At 36.7% G+C, this 14,731-nt stretch overlaps 1 protein-coding gene across 2 annotated transcripts in view; it reads right to left on the bottom strand.

The window, feature by feature from the left end:
- NELL2 (neural EGFL like 2) overlaps positions 1 to 14,731 on the bottom strand; it is a 289,076-nt gene that overhangs the window by 242,912 nt on the left and 31,433 nt on the right. For both annotated transcript variants that reach the window (XM_037061082.1, XM_037061081.1), the window contains exon 4: positions 10,015 to 10,165. In XM_037061082.1, the coding sequence (XP_036916977.1) occupies positions 10,015 to 10,165 (151 nt within the window). The remainder of the gene's footprint in view (positions 1 to 10,014; positions 10,166 to 14,731) is intronic.

A 14,731-nucleotide genomic window follows, 5' to 3' on the forward strand; every position in this document is an offset into this window, starting at 1 on the left:
ATGCTTATTGAGGAACCTTTAAATTAGTTACTTATTTAGTATATAAAATACCATGTACTTAATTGTATTTTAAAATATGGTAAATATGCCACTTCTTAATTTCTGAAATGCTGGTAGTTTTACCTGTTAGAATGGCTTAAGTCAACTCTGCCTGAAGGAAAAAATTTGGTGAGCTGCTAAAAATCAGTATATAGAGAAGTTGAGTATTATTATGATTTTGAATACATTGAGATATGTATACATCCCAAGAAAACATATCAACAATCTCTTCAATTTCCAAATCGGTGATTTTCCAAGTATATTAAAGTAAATATGCAAAGGCACTATTTCAAAGAACAAACAATATTTTCAGAGGAAAATGATATTCTCAAGACGAAAACTTTTCACCTTCAGCTTCACCTAACCACAGTTCAAGATACTTTAGGGATAGATCCATCTGCAACGAAGGACTCACACAGACTCCTGACACCCTATTATTCCACACAGTATTTTATCTGGTTTCAAACATTCCTCTTGAGTTAACAATTTGCTGCATCCTAAGATCCTCAAAATCACCAGGAATTGTTTAGGCCCGTAAAAGTGGGCCTGCGGAGGAAGGTTCGGCAGCTTCACACGTGATACATTCTGAAACTGCGGGCAGGCGATAAAGGAAAAGCTCTGATGCGTGTAAGACAGCAAGAAGTTCCAGGCGGGCTGGATTTGAAAGAAAGGAATTAGTCACAGGGGAGAATGAGCTGTCAGCACTGCAGCATCTGTTCTGTGATGTGCTTCATGGGTCATCAGGCGTTCTCTATTGTTCAGAACAAGTAAGAGCCGAGGAGGAAGACAACAGGATCCACAGGTCACCCACTGAGGTGACATTTTGCTCTTAGTGAGACTATTACCTAGAGTTCACAATTGAAAAAGATACCAAACACCCCTAACCAGAGGAAATAAGAACAACCTGGTTCCGAATTCTAGCTACTGTTAAGTATTAGCATAAACTTTGTGAGAAGAGGCATTAGAAAAATAAAAAGGCAAAAGAGTTTTCACACTGCCATCAGCTTTCCAATGTGCCACGGTGCTGCTGTTGAAATAAAGTAAATTGTGAGGAAGAAAACTTCCACGAGGCTTTTCTAAAGATTTTTAGTGTAACAAAAATGCCCAACAGGATAAAAATACATAATTGTTGTCTTCAAAAGCAGTAGAAAGCAACAGTGCTAACACCGTTAATAAGGCTCTAAAATAAGCAGGCAGCACTGTTGGTGGGAATGCAAACTGGCGCAGCCACTGTGGAAAATGGTGTGGTGGTTTCTCAGATAATCAAAAAGAGAACTACATTGGGATCCAGCAACCCCACTTCTGGGTATTTATTCAAAGAAAACAAAAACACGAAATCATAAAGACACACGCGCCCCCATGTTCAATGCAGGATTATTTACAATAGCCACAATATTGACACAGCTTAAGTGTTCATCGATGGATGAATGAATAAAGAAGATGCAATATTTTGTGATATATATATATAATATGACATGTATAATACATACAATGGAATACTATTTAGCCACAACAAAGAAAATCTTGCCATTGTGACAACATGGATGGAACTCGAGGGCATCATGCTAAGTAAAATAAGTCAGAGAAAGATAAATACAATCTGATCTAACTTATACATGGAATCTAAAAAACAGAACAAACAACCACAAAAACACCAAGCTCAGAGAGAGAATAATCTGATGGCTGCTGGGGGGTGGAGTTTAGGGGAGGCACCATGGGTGAGAGAGGCCAAAATGTGAAATCAGACAGCTATGAATGTCATGAGACTATAACACACAGTATGGGGACTATAGTTAATAACACTGTATTGAATATTTGAAAGTTGCTAAGGGAGTAGATCTTAAAAGTCATCATTTCAAGAAAAAAAGGAAATTTTTCAGAGTAATTTTTCAGAGTAAATTTTTCAGTTTCAAAGTAATTTTTGAAACTGTACGGTGGCATGTTATCAAGACTTATTGTGATCATATCTCAATGTCTGTAAGTATCAAATCACTACACTGTACACCTGAAACTAATATAATGTTATATGGCAACTACACCTTAATTAAAATACACATCTATCAGTACATAAAGATATACAAAATAAAGCAGGCAAATAGAAGACTTATCAAGTCAGTGGTGAGAAGAACAGGCCCTGGTGCCATGCAGCCTGGTTCAAATGCTGATTCTGTCATTTACTGTGATCTTGGACCTGAGACTTAAGCTCTCGGGGCCCCCTTTCCTTATCTGTAAACTAGAGATAATAATGATACCTACCTCCAAGATTGTAATGAGCATGTAATGAGATCACTCCGTGTGAGGTATTTAGAGGACTGCCTGACACAGGGCAGGGACCTAATAAAGTGTGTTCACGGGTACAATGCCGAGAAACTATTTCAGTGCACCTAAGAAATCAGCCAGCTACCACAAGGCCTAATATCAGCAGATGCTCTGCACTTGTCATTCAGTCATTCCGCAAATGTCTATGGGCCAGCTATATGGCAAGAACTTCACCAGACACAGAGGATACTGGGAAAAAGAGAGAAGGTCCAGACCCTTAAAGAGCCTCCTAATTCCTCATTTTTATCATTTTTCTGAATAACACTCCCCAGAATAATAATCTGCAATAAATGTAGATCTTCCTTTTTCATCTAGAATTCCTATTTCTCCCAAATTGTTGTTTTATATCATCAGACATTTTTATACTGTTTTCATATTTATTAGTTTATCTTACTCTACATTATTGAATCCACTTAGATATGGAGATCTTAAATAAGTGCCATTTTTCTTAATGTGACAGAACAAAACTCTTGGAATAGGTCTTGAATTCTATCAAGTTGGAGATTGGATTTTGTCACATATTTATTTTAGTTACTGGCTGATAGAAAACAATCAGGTTTTTTAACTGAAAAAAAAAACATGCATTGTTAACATTGCAGAAATGTAAAAAAAGTAAAAATTCAATAACTAAATGAAATGAAAATTTTAAAAAACCATAAATAGGACAGTCACAGCAGGCTTAATGTAAAAGCCCCTCAGCAAATGTTCTTCTAATATATCTTATATACAATTTAATCTTGTTTTTATAAAGGTATTTTAGTTCAATGAATGAAATACTGTATATAAAGCTATCAAGAAAAAAAATATTTTAAAAAATTATTTAAAAAATTATTTAAAAAAAAAGAAGTTAGATTTTATTTTCTCTGAGTTCCTTTCAATATAAGAAATAATTTTTGTTAAATAGAAATATAATAGTTAATTTAAAGATGCCTTATATAGTGAATGCTGACATACACTTTAAAAAGTTTAAGTTACTATTTTTAAAAATACATTTTACATGGTATATAATATTACTTTTTATAATACTAGAAAATAAATTTAAGAGTGAGAATGAGTATCAGTTTTCAATTTTATCATTTTATTTATGTCCTTAAAAAGCAATATTATCTGATACAGCTGGGCATAGTCAAGAAAAGTTAAGGAAAGTGGGTGAAGGTCTGATGAGGAACAGGATATTGGAGTAAAATTGAAATATCTCCCCATACAATACTAATCCAAATTAAAGAGGAAAAAAGTGGGGGACCTGGAAGATCACCACTTGACCAGGTGGTCAAGGTTAGCATGACCAGCAGTAAAACAGATTGACCTAGTATACCTCCACATGTGGTGTACAGAGAAGAGTCATTATTTCTATGGTACTCTTAACAAGGGTGCATAGGCTGAGTGACAAGGGAACATCAGATGGACCGAGGGGAAGGGTGATCCTTCAGAATGAAATGCCCATGCTCGTAAGACCATAAGGGATACCAAACACAAGGAAAGACTGGAATTGCTCCTGATTGAAGGAGATTATGAGATATGACAAAAACACGCAACGTGTTCTTAGATGCCATCCTGAAATGAGAAGGAAAAAGAGGCATTGTTTATTTAGATGGTGCAATTTGAAAAGTGTCTGAAGACTGGATGATATTGTCATATCAATGTTGATTTCTTGACTGGAAGGTTGCATGTTGGCTATAGAGGAGAGTATCTTTGTTTTGAGTATTTAAAGGTAATGGAGCAAATTATTGTCAATAAAAGGCATATCAGAATCAGAGATAGAGGAAATGAGCTAAAAATATTACCAATTAGGAATATGGTAAGAGGAGATGTGGAAGTTCTTTGTACTGTTCTTATAATATTTGTGTAAAGTGAAACTATTTCAAAAATTTTTAAGTAAAAGCAAACATTAATCTGGAAAAACTCTTGTGTATATGACTAACAGTGAGTTGACATCCTTTTTTATAATTTTTCTACTGCAGCTAATATACACTATTATATTAGTTTCAGGCATACAACACAGTATTAGAAATTATATAACTTATTAAGTAATCACCCTGATAAATCTAGTACCCATGTAACCCATACACAGTTCTTACAATATTATTGACTGTATTTCCTATGCTATACATACTTTTCATCCCCATGACTATTCTGTATAAGTTGATATTCTTAACACATAAAGAATTCTTACAAATAAGAAAGAACACCATATAAAAAAAGAAAAGAGAGGCTATTTTACTCCATTCTATGCTTCTTCCTCCTGTGTCAAATATTAATTGACCATAGAGCCCTGGGTTTATTTATGGGCTCTCTGTTCTGTTCCATTTTTCTGTATGTCTGTTCTCATGCAAGTACCAGGCTGTTTTGATTACAGTGGTCTTGTAATACAGTTTGACATCAGGTATTTTGATCCCTCCTACTTTGTTCTTCTTTCTCAAAATTGCTGCCTTTTGACCCAGCAATTCCACTGCTGGGATTGCACCATAAGAGCCTTGAAACACCAATCCAAAAGAACCTATGCACCCTTATGTTCACAGCAACACAATTTACAATAGCCAAGTGCTGGAAGCAACCTAAATGACCAACAGTAAATCAGTGGATCCAAAAACTATAGTACATTTACACAGCAGAGTACTACACAGCAGACAGAAGGAAGGATCTCCTACCCTTTGTGATAGCATGGATAGAACTGGAGAACATTATGCTAAGTGAAAGATGCCAGGTGGTGAGGGACAGATACCATATAATCTCACCTATAAGTGAAACATAATCAACAAAAGAAAAACGCAAACCAAATATAACCAGAGACACTGAACTTAAGAACAATCTAACAATGGCCAGAGGGGAGGTGGGAGGGGATAATGGGGGGAAGAGTTTTCAGGAACCACTATAAAGAACACATGGACAAAACCAAGGGGGAGGGTGGAAGCAAGGGAGGGAGGTGGGTTTGGCTAGGGTGGGGGGAGGGAGTAGTGGGGGCAAAATGCAGACAACTGTAATTAAACAACAATAGAATAATTTTAAAAATAAAATAAAATAAAATGTCAACCCTGAAAAAATAATTGAAAAAAATAAAAAGGAAAAGATATTTTAAAATCACTCATTGAACAAGAGACGCCAACGACTTACTAGCAAATATATAAAAATGTGTAAATCCACTGATATTTAAAGAACAATAAATTCTAGAAGTGAAAGCAATTTTTCACATGTCATATTAGGAAAAAGTATTTAAATATAATGCTTACTACCTCCAAGTGTGTAGTTTAAATTTAAGTCATTTGCAAAATCAAACTTTTTCCTTGTAGTTCACTCAAAATAAATATCTTACTTCCCTTGGTGCTGTTCAGGGCATTTTTACTGGCTAAATTAAATAAATTTAAGCTGAAATATTCAGTAATTCATGTAGTCTGTGGTGCATTCAGCATCCTCAAGAATAATCAAACATAATTTTACTACACCTAGAATTTTAAACAACTGAAGGTGAAAATACAAAGGAAAGATGGCAGAGTGCCAATCATCTCCTTTCAAAATACTCAGCGGATAAAATCACTGAAAACAAGAGGCCAAATAGGAATGACTTTTGTCCAGCTGTTATAAAGTATACCAATACCTGGTTTCAGCCACAAAAGTATATGACTCCTCCCCAAAATCAATGGAATTCAAATGTACACAATCACAAGGGAAATAAGATTTCTTAAGTAACTGAGCCCTGGCTGGTGTCGCTCAGTGGATTGAGCACGGGCCTGTGAAGCAAAGTGTCATTGGTTCAATTCCCAGTCAGGGCACATGCCTGGGTTGCAAGCCAGGTCCCCAGTAGGGGCCATGTGAGAGGCAACTACACATTGATGTTTCTCTCCCACTCTTTCTCCTTACCTTCCCCTCTCTCTAAAAATAAATAAATAAAATTTTTTAAAAAAGATTTCTTAAGTAATTGAGATAACATAAACTCCATTGTCATAAGGACACCAAAATAATATTTTTGCATGGCTCTTTTAAAAAGGTACATTCTTTACCATAACTAAAGGAAATAACAATTAAAGTTACAAATAAGGTGAATTCTACTTCCTGTCCCTTGATAATAAACTGTAGATAGATAATTATAACTTTTAAATGAGTCTTTTGTAAATGATTTTAAATGATTGATCAAAGGCCTAGAGAGCATTTGGGAAGCTTTACGTTGATATCAAATGACTAAAAGTAGAAGAGCTTTAATACCAAAGAATTAAATATATTACAGTAATCCCTCAACATTCATTGTGGAAAAGATCGCTGAAATGTCAGTGTGTACCAACATATGGCAGATGAAGAGCAGAGAACTGAATGAACTTTGATGGCACGTTAAAATTTCCCTCCAAAGAGTCCAACTTTCCCCAAAAGACAAAAGAAAAAGCAATTTAAATACCATGGAAGATGTTCCTTTGATACAAGACAGAATTCACTTTTCTGGTAATATAATAATTTAAAAGTTCTTTACAAATTAGAAAACATAAAGGAAAACTAAGGATCCTACCTGATTAATAGCACAACCAATAACACTCCTAGGAATAAATCTAACAAAATATGTGTATGTCCCTTGTGGAGATAATTATACAGGAGAAAAAATGAAAGAAAGTGGAAAGAAAAGCCACATCATAAAAAGCCTGAATATCATTAAAATGTCCATTCAACATATATCAACTTATAAATGTCATATATTTCCAATACAAATCCCAATGAGATTTTTTCCATAGAACTCACCAAGTTGATACCAAAGTATATACCAAAGAATGAAGTTTCAAACAGAGCAAAAAATTGTGAACAGGAACAGCAGAGGCCTTAACTGTGGATAGCAAATCATGAAACTACAGTAATTGGAGTAGTGTGGTACTGCTGCGAAAATCACAGACAGACCAGCGGACCAGAATACAGGAGAAAAAAATCGACCTCAGCATTGAAGGAAACCTGGTACTCCATTTGGTGTTCAGCATTTAGCACGGTACACCGGCATTCCATGGGAAAGGAATGGGCTGTTGGGCAAGTGGCAGAGACCACCAGCTTCAGCTGTTGGATACGACACTAGACAGGAGCTCCTAGATCTAAGTAAGATGTCCATTTCTTTTTCTTATTAGGTAGAAAAAAGATGTTGAAATTTATCATTCATTTTATATGCAAATTTGGTATATATAAGACGTATGAGAAATCGTATTTGTTTGCTGAGTCTAAACTTCAATTTGGTTTCTTTAACAAGCAACTCACTATGTCTCCTTGGTGAAGATATATTTATGCATAATCACATTAGACTATATATTGCAACTTTCCTAATAATAAGATAGGCACTGAAATACACATTAGAGCTATAATACTTTAGAGATAAATAATGACATAAAAGCATATTTTAAGAGAATAAAATATAAGCAAAGTTTTTTAATTACGTAGAACATGGGGTCTGAAATTTTAACTCATAAATTCAATTATTTGTGTTACTTATTTAACTCATAAATCTAATTATGTTATTTATTAAAAGGTAAAGAGTGTAGTAATTGTTATGTCAGTCTGTTAATTTTATCCCTAATAAGCAGTCATTGTTTTAGTTCAGAACCATTAAGCTAAGCAAATATTGTCAACACATTTAATTTTTACTCAGTACTGTCAAGAAAGAGAAATGGCTTAATATATGACAAACACTCAAAAATATGAAGGCACATTTTATCAGCCTCATATATAAATACACTCTTACTCATCTGGATTATATAATAATTAATACTAAGAAAGTGAAAAAAATCTCACTGATCTCACCTCGTTTATTAATATAGCAGGTGATGGCAAACTATAAGATAGTTTTATACTTACCTGCAAAGTCATTGCCACAAATTATTTCCATGTAAACTATTTGCAAAGCATTCAAAGTTGGAAGCATAAATAATATTTGGCTTTCAGGAAAAATTTTAATAACAACCCCAAGGGAACCAACTTATATATCTAAAGCCCAAGACTGTTTTAAATACAGGAGAAATATTATAAACTACAGGACACAATCCAGGTGACAGTACCCAATCTACACGAAGGGATAACAAAAGGATTTTATTTATCCCGAAGAAACAATGCTTTTGTAAAACATGGAAAAGAACAGAGTCCTTTTGGAGTTTAGGATAATTTTTTCATTCATTTTTACTTATAAATATACATTGCTTTTCAACAAGCCTTTACAGTTTTTATATTTCTCTTCATCTATATCTCCTATACAAATGTGTAAGTGAACCAATTTCTTAGAATTATTTCTTTGTTCTTTATTTTTCCCTTTGAAAATGCAATAGCCAGAAAACTACCAAACCAAAAACTTTGTGTGAACACACTGCAAAAAGCTGGTAGGCCCTTCAGCCATTGCTGTGTATATTGAGCCAACATCAGTATAACCTAAGACAACAGACAACAACATAGCAGCTTTTTACATCTGAAAGAATTGAGACATTCAGGCAGAAACGAAATAAATAAGTGTTCAGGAAATGGTAAGTCAAAGAGATGGGCGAGGTTGAGACTAGGGGAAGAAAGATAACTTCAGTACCAACAACAGGAAAGAAGAACAACACGATCCACACAGAACACACGGCCTGTTGGGGGCATGGAGGGGAGGAGGTACCACATGGACTTGTGAAAACACTGGACTCAAGAATCAGAAGAAGTGGTTTGGCTCCTGGCTCTGTCCGTAACAGCTAAGTGATGCCTTGAAGCCCTGAGAGCAAGCCACATGGAGTGTGATTAGGACGCTTGCTCTCTATGTCATCTTGCTACGTTTCGTTCTCCATGTGTATTTGCTTTGGTTTGCCCTTTAATGTTTAGGCAAGATTTGCAGAGTGCAAAGTAGCCTTGTCTCTGATGAAAGAAACCAATAGGCTTCTGTCCACACCTGAAAAGGATCGTTAACACTTTCATACATGTAAAGCGCCTTATACACAAAAACTCTTTAATCTTCACAACCACCTATAAAGTACCTATTATTATCCTCATTTTGCAGACGAGAAAAATGAGGTGCAGAGAGGTTACGTGACTTGCTCAGTGTCCACAGACAGTCAGTGGTAGTGAAGGTGTTTAAAATGATAAACGTGAAAGAACGCTCATTGGCAGAACTGTGGTTATTCTTTCAGGAAGGAATTATTTTAGGTCACGAAGCCAAATGAGACTTCGCTCACAGGACTCCTAACCATGCTTCCATACACGCGAGAAACTGGAAAGTACTAGACAGCACTTTGATTCAACACACATCCAAGAATACAGCTTTAACCACTGTAGCCTAAGAACTGTGTTGCAAAAAACAGTTATCTGTCAGGGATTATAATACTAAAACTATTTAAACTCTAAACCCTGACATAGAATACAGGGTTTTTGACTCTAACTACTCACAAATTAAGAAGTATGTTTGACTTTAACATTGAGGAAGACATCACATGGAGAATTTAGTGATTAATAAATTTGTTTTAGCAATGGCGACTTCTGGGTGCTCTCAGCAACATCAAAAGCACAGCTCCCTCTGCCTTTAGGCAGACCTCAATTACTTCTGTTCATGATTTTGCATCATGTAGTAAAATTAGTCTAGCTGCTTTAAGCCAGTCTTAGATATTGCTTTTGTTTACTTCTCTTTAATGTGCCCATTTAACTAGACAGAGTTAAAGCACAGGAAACTCCAGCAGCGACACTTACCTGTGATCCAAGTGGTGAATGGAGAGAACAACCCCGGAATTTAAGTGGGCCTGTTTCAGGGTCACCAAAATAGTAAATTCGTGTTTATTTCTCAGCTTCTGAAAAAACTGTTCAGCTGTAGCAGTGGATGCTTTTATACTTCTGGGAGTATCTAAAAAAGAGAAACTTACACTAAATAGATGAGAATTTGGTTTTATAAAGTACCCCTTACATGCAACATGTTTCAAGAAACATTATCAAATCATAACTGATAAATACCAAGTTTCAGACCTTCCTGGTAAGTTCTTTCAAGAAGACTTTATGTTCCCTATCACAGGGCAATAAACCACATGAATAATCAAACTTGCATTGCAGAATCATTTCTTCAAAACGTCGCCTTTGAGGCAAAGAATCAAAGAATCCTGCTTGAAGAAGTACACTCCCAAGTTTCCTCCTTATGCACATCCTACATCTGGATTCCACCGCCACATCAGTGTCAACAGAGAGCAAAAAGATGGACTTTCTAGAAGAGGACCTAACAGACCACAATGGAAGCATTTTGTCTTTCCGACACCTCACCACAGAAAACTGGGTTTAAATCCATGTGCCAAGTTCCACATCGATGTCTTTAGCCAGAAGGCCTGCTCTAAATAGATTTTTTAAAAGATCATTGCAATTAGTCACTCTCAGCCTTCTGTGCAGGGGATGAAACATTACCATCAAATTCTCGTACCATGTTTGTTGAAAGAATTACAGAGAACTTACTTCCTCTGTGCCTCCTCCTGGTTCAGAGAAAGCCTTGCCAAGGGAGGTTTGCCTGAGGGAGCAGAAACTTTTACCCTGCACGTCTACCCGTTATGGTCTTGCACTCCAACCTTGGGACACAGAGTGTTTGAGGGAAATGGAGAGGGACAAAAATGGATTTCATGGACGGGAAAAAAAAACCCATCATTCAAGCCATCTGCTAACTGAGCATAAGGCTCTCCTACTCATGGTGTGTTCAAAGGGTTTACGAGAGCCAGAAACGGGTTTTTCTGGTGATGAAATCATTCTCCTATTTTCTCTGCTTTAGACTAAGCAGACTAGTTAACTGGTCCTCACTGGGGAAACCACTGGCATTTAGAGAGAACAATCCCTCCCCATGCAACACTGCCCGTGAGCTGCTGAATGGTTGTCACGCCTGGGTTCCAGCCCATTGAATGCCAGTGGCACCCAACCTCTAGCCACCGGGACAACTCAAAGTTCCCTGACACACTTCCAGGCTTTCTTTGGGAGCGTGCAGCCAAAATCTCACTGGGAACCACCACGCTGATGGCACAAATTATAGGATTAATCCCAAACTCCCCATCATTCTAGTTCTAAAAATTCATGGAATGAAGATGTAATCTCTGGTCTGTGTCCATCACTGGGAATACACACACCTGGAAAAGCCCTCAAGATGCCCATCAACTAGAAGAAGGCACAGATCATCCCCGTACAGTGAAGAAAATGCTGTCACACACAGGTACAAGTGTTGTTGGATCACAGAGGGCGAAGCGGCCAACACCACCTGAAGGGAAGGATCTCATAAAATAGATGGCATTTGACTGGGAACTCAGCAGCTACAGAAGAGAGGACAAAGCCGGTCAGGGGACTAGCTGGAGAAAAAGCAGAGTGGCGTCCAAGGGCACGCCACGTCGGAAACAGTAAAGAGCGGCCACTGTGGGATGGGGCTGGATAGGGAAGCTGCACTGGACAGGCAGAACCTCCTGAGCCACGAAACGGACACCTGTTGCTGTTTCTGTCACCATCATCAATCTGCCTTCTTGGTTTTAAAAAAACAAAACCCTCTCACTCACCACTGAAAAGTGACCCCTCCCACTCTCAGCCCATGATTTCTGTGCTAGAAGTACCTATCCAATAGAGCATCGCCTACTCCTGTCTGCAGTGTTTGAACCACATGGGCTCCCGTGCAGGGCAATAAAGTCAGGTCCAGGGTATTTGTTCAAAGTCTCGGGAAAAATAAATGTTGTTGTTTCCGAAAAGAAACTTCCTCGGTTCCACTCCATATTCGCAACTCAAATATTGAACAATAATCTGCAACTTTTGTCATGACCTATGTATGTAACAGTTTGGACCCACATTCCATTTTGTTCTCACAAAGCCCTGGAAACTTGACAGGGACCACAATTACTGTGTGCTTTTTCCATGACTAAAATGAGCTGAGGAACACTCCTGTGATTCACCCAAAGGCACCCGGTATGCTGGAGGTGTAATGGGGTTACAATTTCTGGTCCAGTATTCTTTCCACTAAATTGCACTGCCTACTGAGCACGGCATCCTTTACCCACACTTCACTGCCACTCACCAATGGAAATGCAAATACCAGAGCAGCACCCCAGAAAATAACCTAGAAGAGAAGTAATTATGTAAGATAACATTTTTAGTTCCTTAAGTCACTAGCTTAGAAGTGATTTTAAGAAAGGTCACTTTCCCCATTTGCATTTCTGTTTCCAATTTGTAAAATTAACATTTCTACCTTCTATTTTCATCTCAAAGATTATATAATGTTCAGAGAGACTTCTGAGTCCCCGTGACTATTACTATGAGACTCAGTTCTGCTCCTGTCCAGAAAAATCAAGTCAAAATAGCCTCTATGTGAGAATTAAGTTTATTTTTTTTACCATTTCAGTTTTCAGAATTAATCATTTAATTCATGTACGTATTAAGCAATTGCTCAACAAGGTCTCCTGTTAAAAATAAACATAGAAATATAAAGTGTGGAGGTTATCAGAACAAACGCTGTACCCAGAAGAATGAGGTTCTAAAGCCAGCTACAGAGATTATTAGCTGCACGTGGCATGAAGTAAACACCATGTGTTGGCTATTAGGATTATGATATTTATTATTATTCTTACAAGCAACGAGACTGCGGAACCCACTAAAACTACCAAGAGCCATGATACCCTTGTGACAATTTTCTGAGCTTACTTTCATTCTAAGTATTCCAAACTCGGCCACAAAATGTCAATTTCCACACTTGAATATTGAAGTAAAATATTTTGGCAATCGAGTTATTCTTAAGATAAAATCCCGACATCTGTTTCTATCAGTTGGTTATGCACAAGAGTGTGCTGATGGCTACAGGGAAGGGCAGGGGGAAGGCTGGGTTAGGGCGGGAAAAAGGGAGGAAACCGGGGACATCTGTAATAGTGTCCACAATAGAAATAAAGCTAAAAATTACCTTCCTCATTTTTCATCCCTTTAGAATATTTTATTCTTAATACATATATTGTTTAAATTAATTTATATTCTAAATATAAGTTTTGTAATTAAAGCATATATTCATATTTGTTTTATAAATGATGTAACCTAATTTAAACTGTAGTGAATATGAATAGAGATTAATTATAAATTAATTGGGTTTAAGTTGCTTTCATGTTCAACAACTACATTGCCATTTATTTTGTAAACCATTTATGCAAATATATATACTACATATTAAAGACAACTCTATGTGTTCTCCTAAAGATGTGGTTGCTTAGCAGGTTAGAATAAAAGACAGCATCATTTTGATACTTAAATAAGTAAATATTTTTTCATATTTCTATTTATTTCAAAATGCAATAATACTGTATTTAAAACTCATTTTTTAAAAAAAGATAAAATCCCGCCTTCCACACTCTGTTTCTAGAGAACTATAAATGATCATTCTCTTATGGGCAAAAACATGTAAACTGAATTCCTTTTCAAAGGACTAACAAAGACGGACAAAATTGCCACTTCCGAGAAAAGCGGGCTGAGAAAACAAGCTTTTAAATGCCACTACGAAGACCCATACAAAAACTCTGCAATGTGTCCATGCTGTATTGGATTTTTTAAATGGGAGAACTACTTGAGTTTAAAACAAAGTTTGTCTCAACATCTTCCATTTTTATTGTGTGCAGACACTAAAAATCCCACCGCGAAACAACCAGCAGCACTTTAAAGCAGCTCGGCAGCAGTGAAATCGAAATACCTGTCCTGAGTCGTGGGACTCCCAGGATGAAGTGCTGAGCTCCTGTGGGCGGTGGACACAATGTCTAGGGATTTACACAACATGCACGTGTTCCCCACGTGCACAGTTAAGAGGAGAAAGGGGACAGGGAGGGAGAAAGAGATGGGGATCTCTAAAACTGGGTGACAGGCTGTAGCTCAGTGCAGTTATGCGTGGGAGAGCAAATACAGGTGTTTGCTGAGAGAGTCAGATTGAATCTTTAACAGTAGTTCTAGTGAATTGGTAGTAAAAGTAAAGAAGAAGGGATTTGTCCATCTTTCAGTAACAAGAAATTGTTAAGAACTTTTTTCTGTTGCACTTAAACTGCATCGCTACAACTGCCATCACAAATTAAATCAGTCCCTGCCCACCGACAGGTTTCCATTCCATCTGCAGTGTTAGAAACCTAAATTGATCCCTCACACATAACTAGACTAATAAAAATACCATGTGCAAATTCAATTATAAAATAATTGAATCTCAGTGTAATCTCAGGCACAGTATGTTTGACTGAGAATGTTTCAACTCACCAGATTTTTTCAGTCTCTAACTATGAAAAGTTGTTGTCTTCTAAATTCAGGTTATAATATACCAAATTAGAACTATTCGTATAGTTATTCTCCATTGCTCTTACTCTCCCATCAAGATATCCATGTCTTTGGAGTACAAACTTTCAAGGCAAAGTAATAGTAACAATTTAAATTTTATTAACACTACATTTGC

The sequence above is a fragment of the Sturnira hondurensis genome, unplaced genomic scaffold, assembly GCF_014824575.4.
Source record: "Sturnira hondurensis isolate 20B ecotype Veracruz unplaced genomic scaffold, ASM1482457v3 Scaffold0013190, whole genome shotgun sequence".
Taxonomy (NCBI): domain Eukaryota; kingdom Metazoa; phylum Chordata; class Mammalia; order Chiroptera; family Phyllostomidae; genus Sturnira; species Sturnira hondurensis.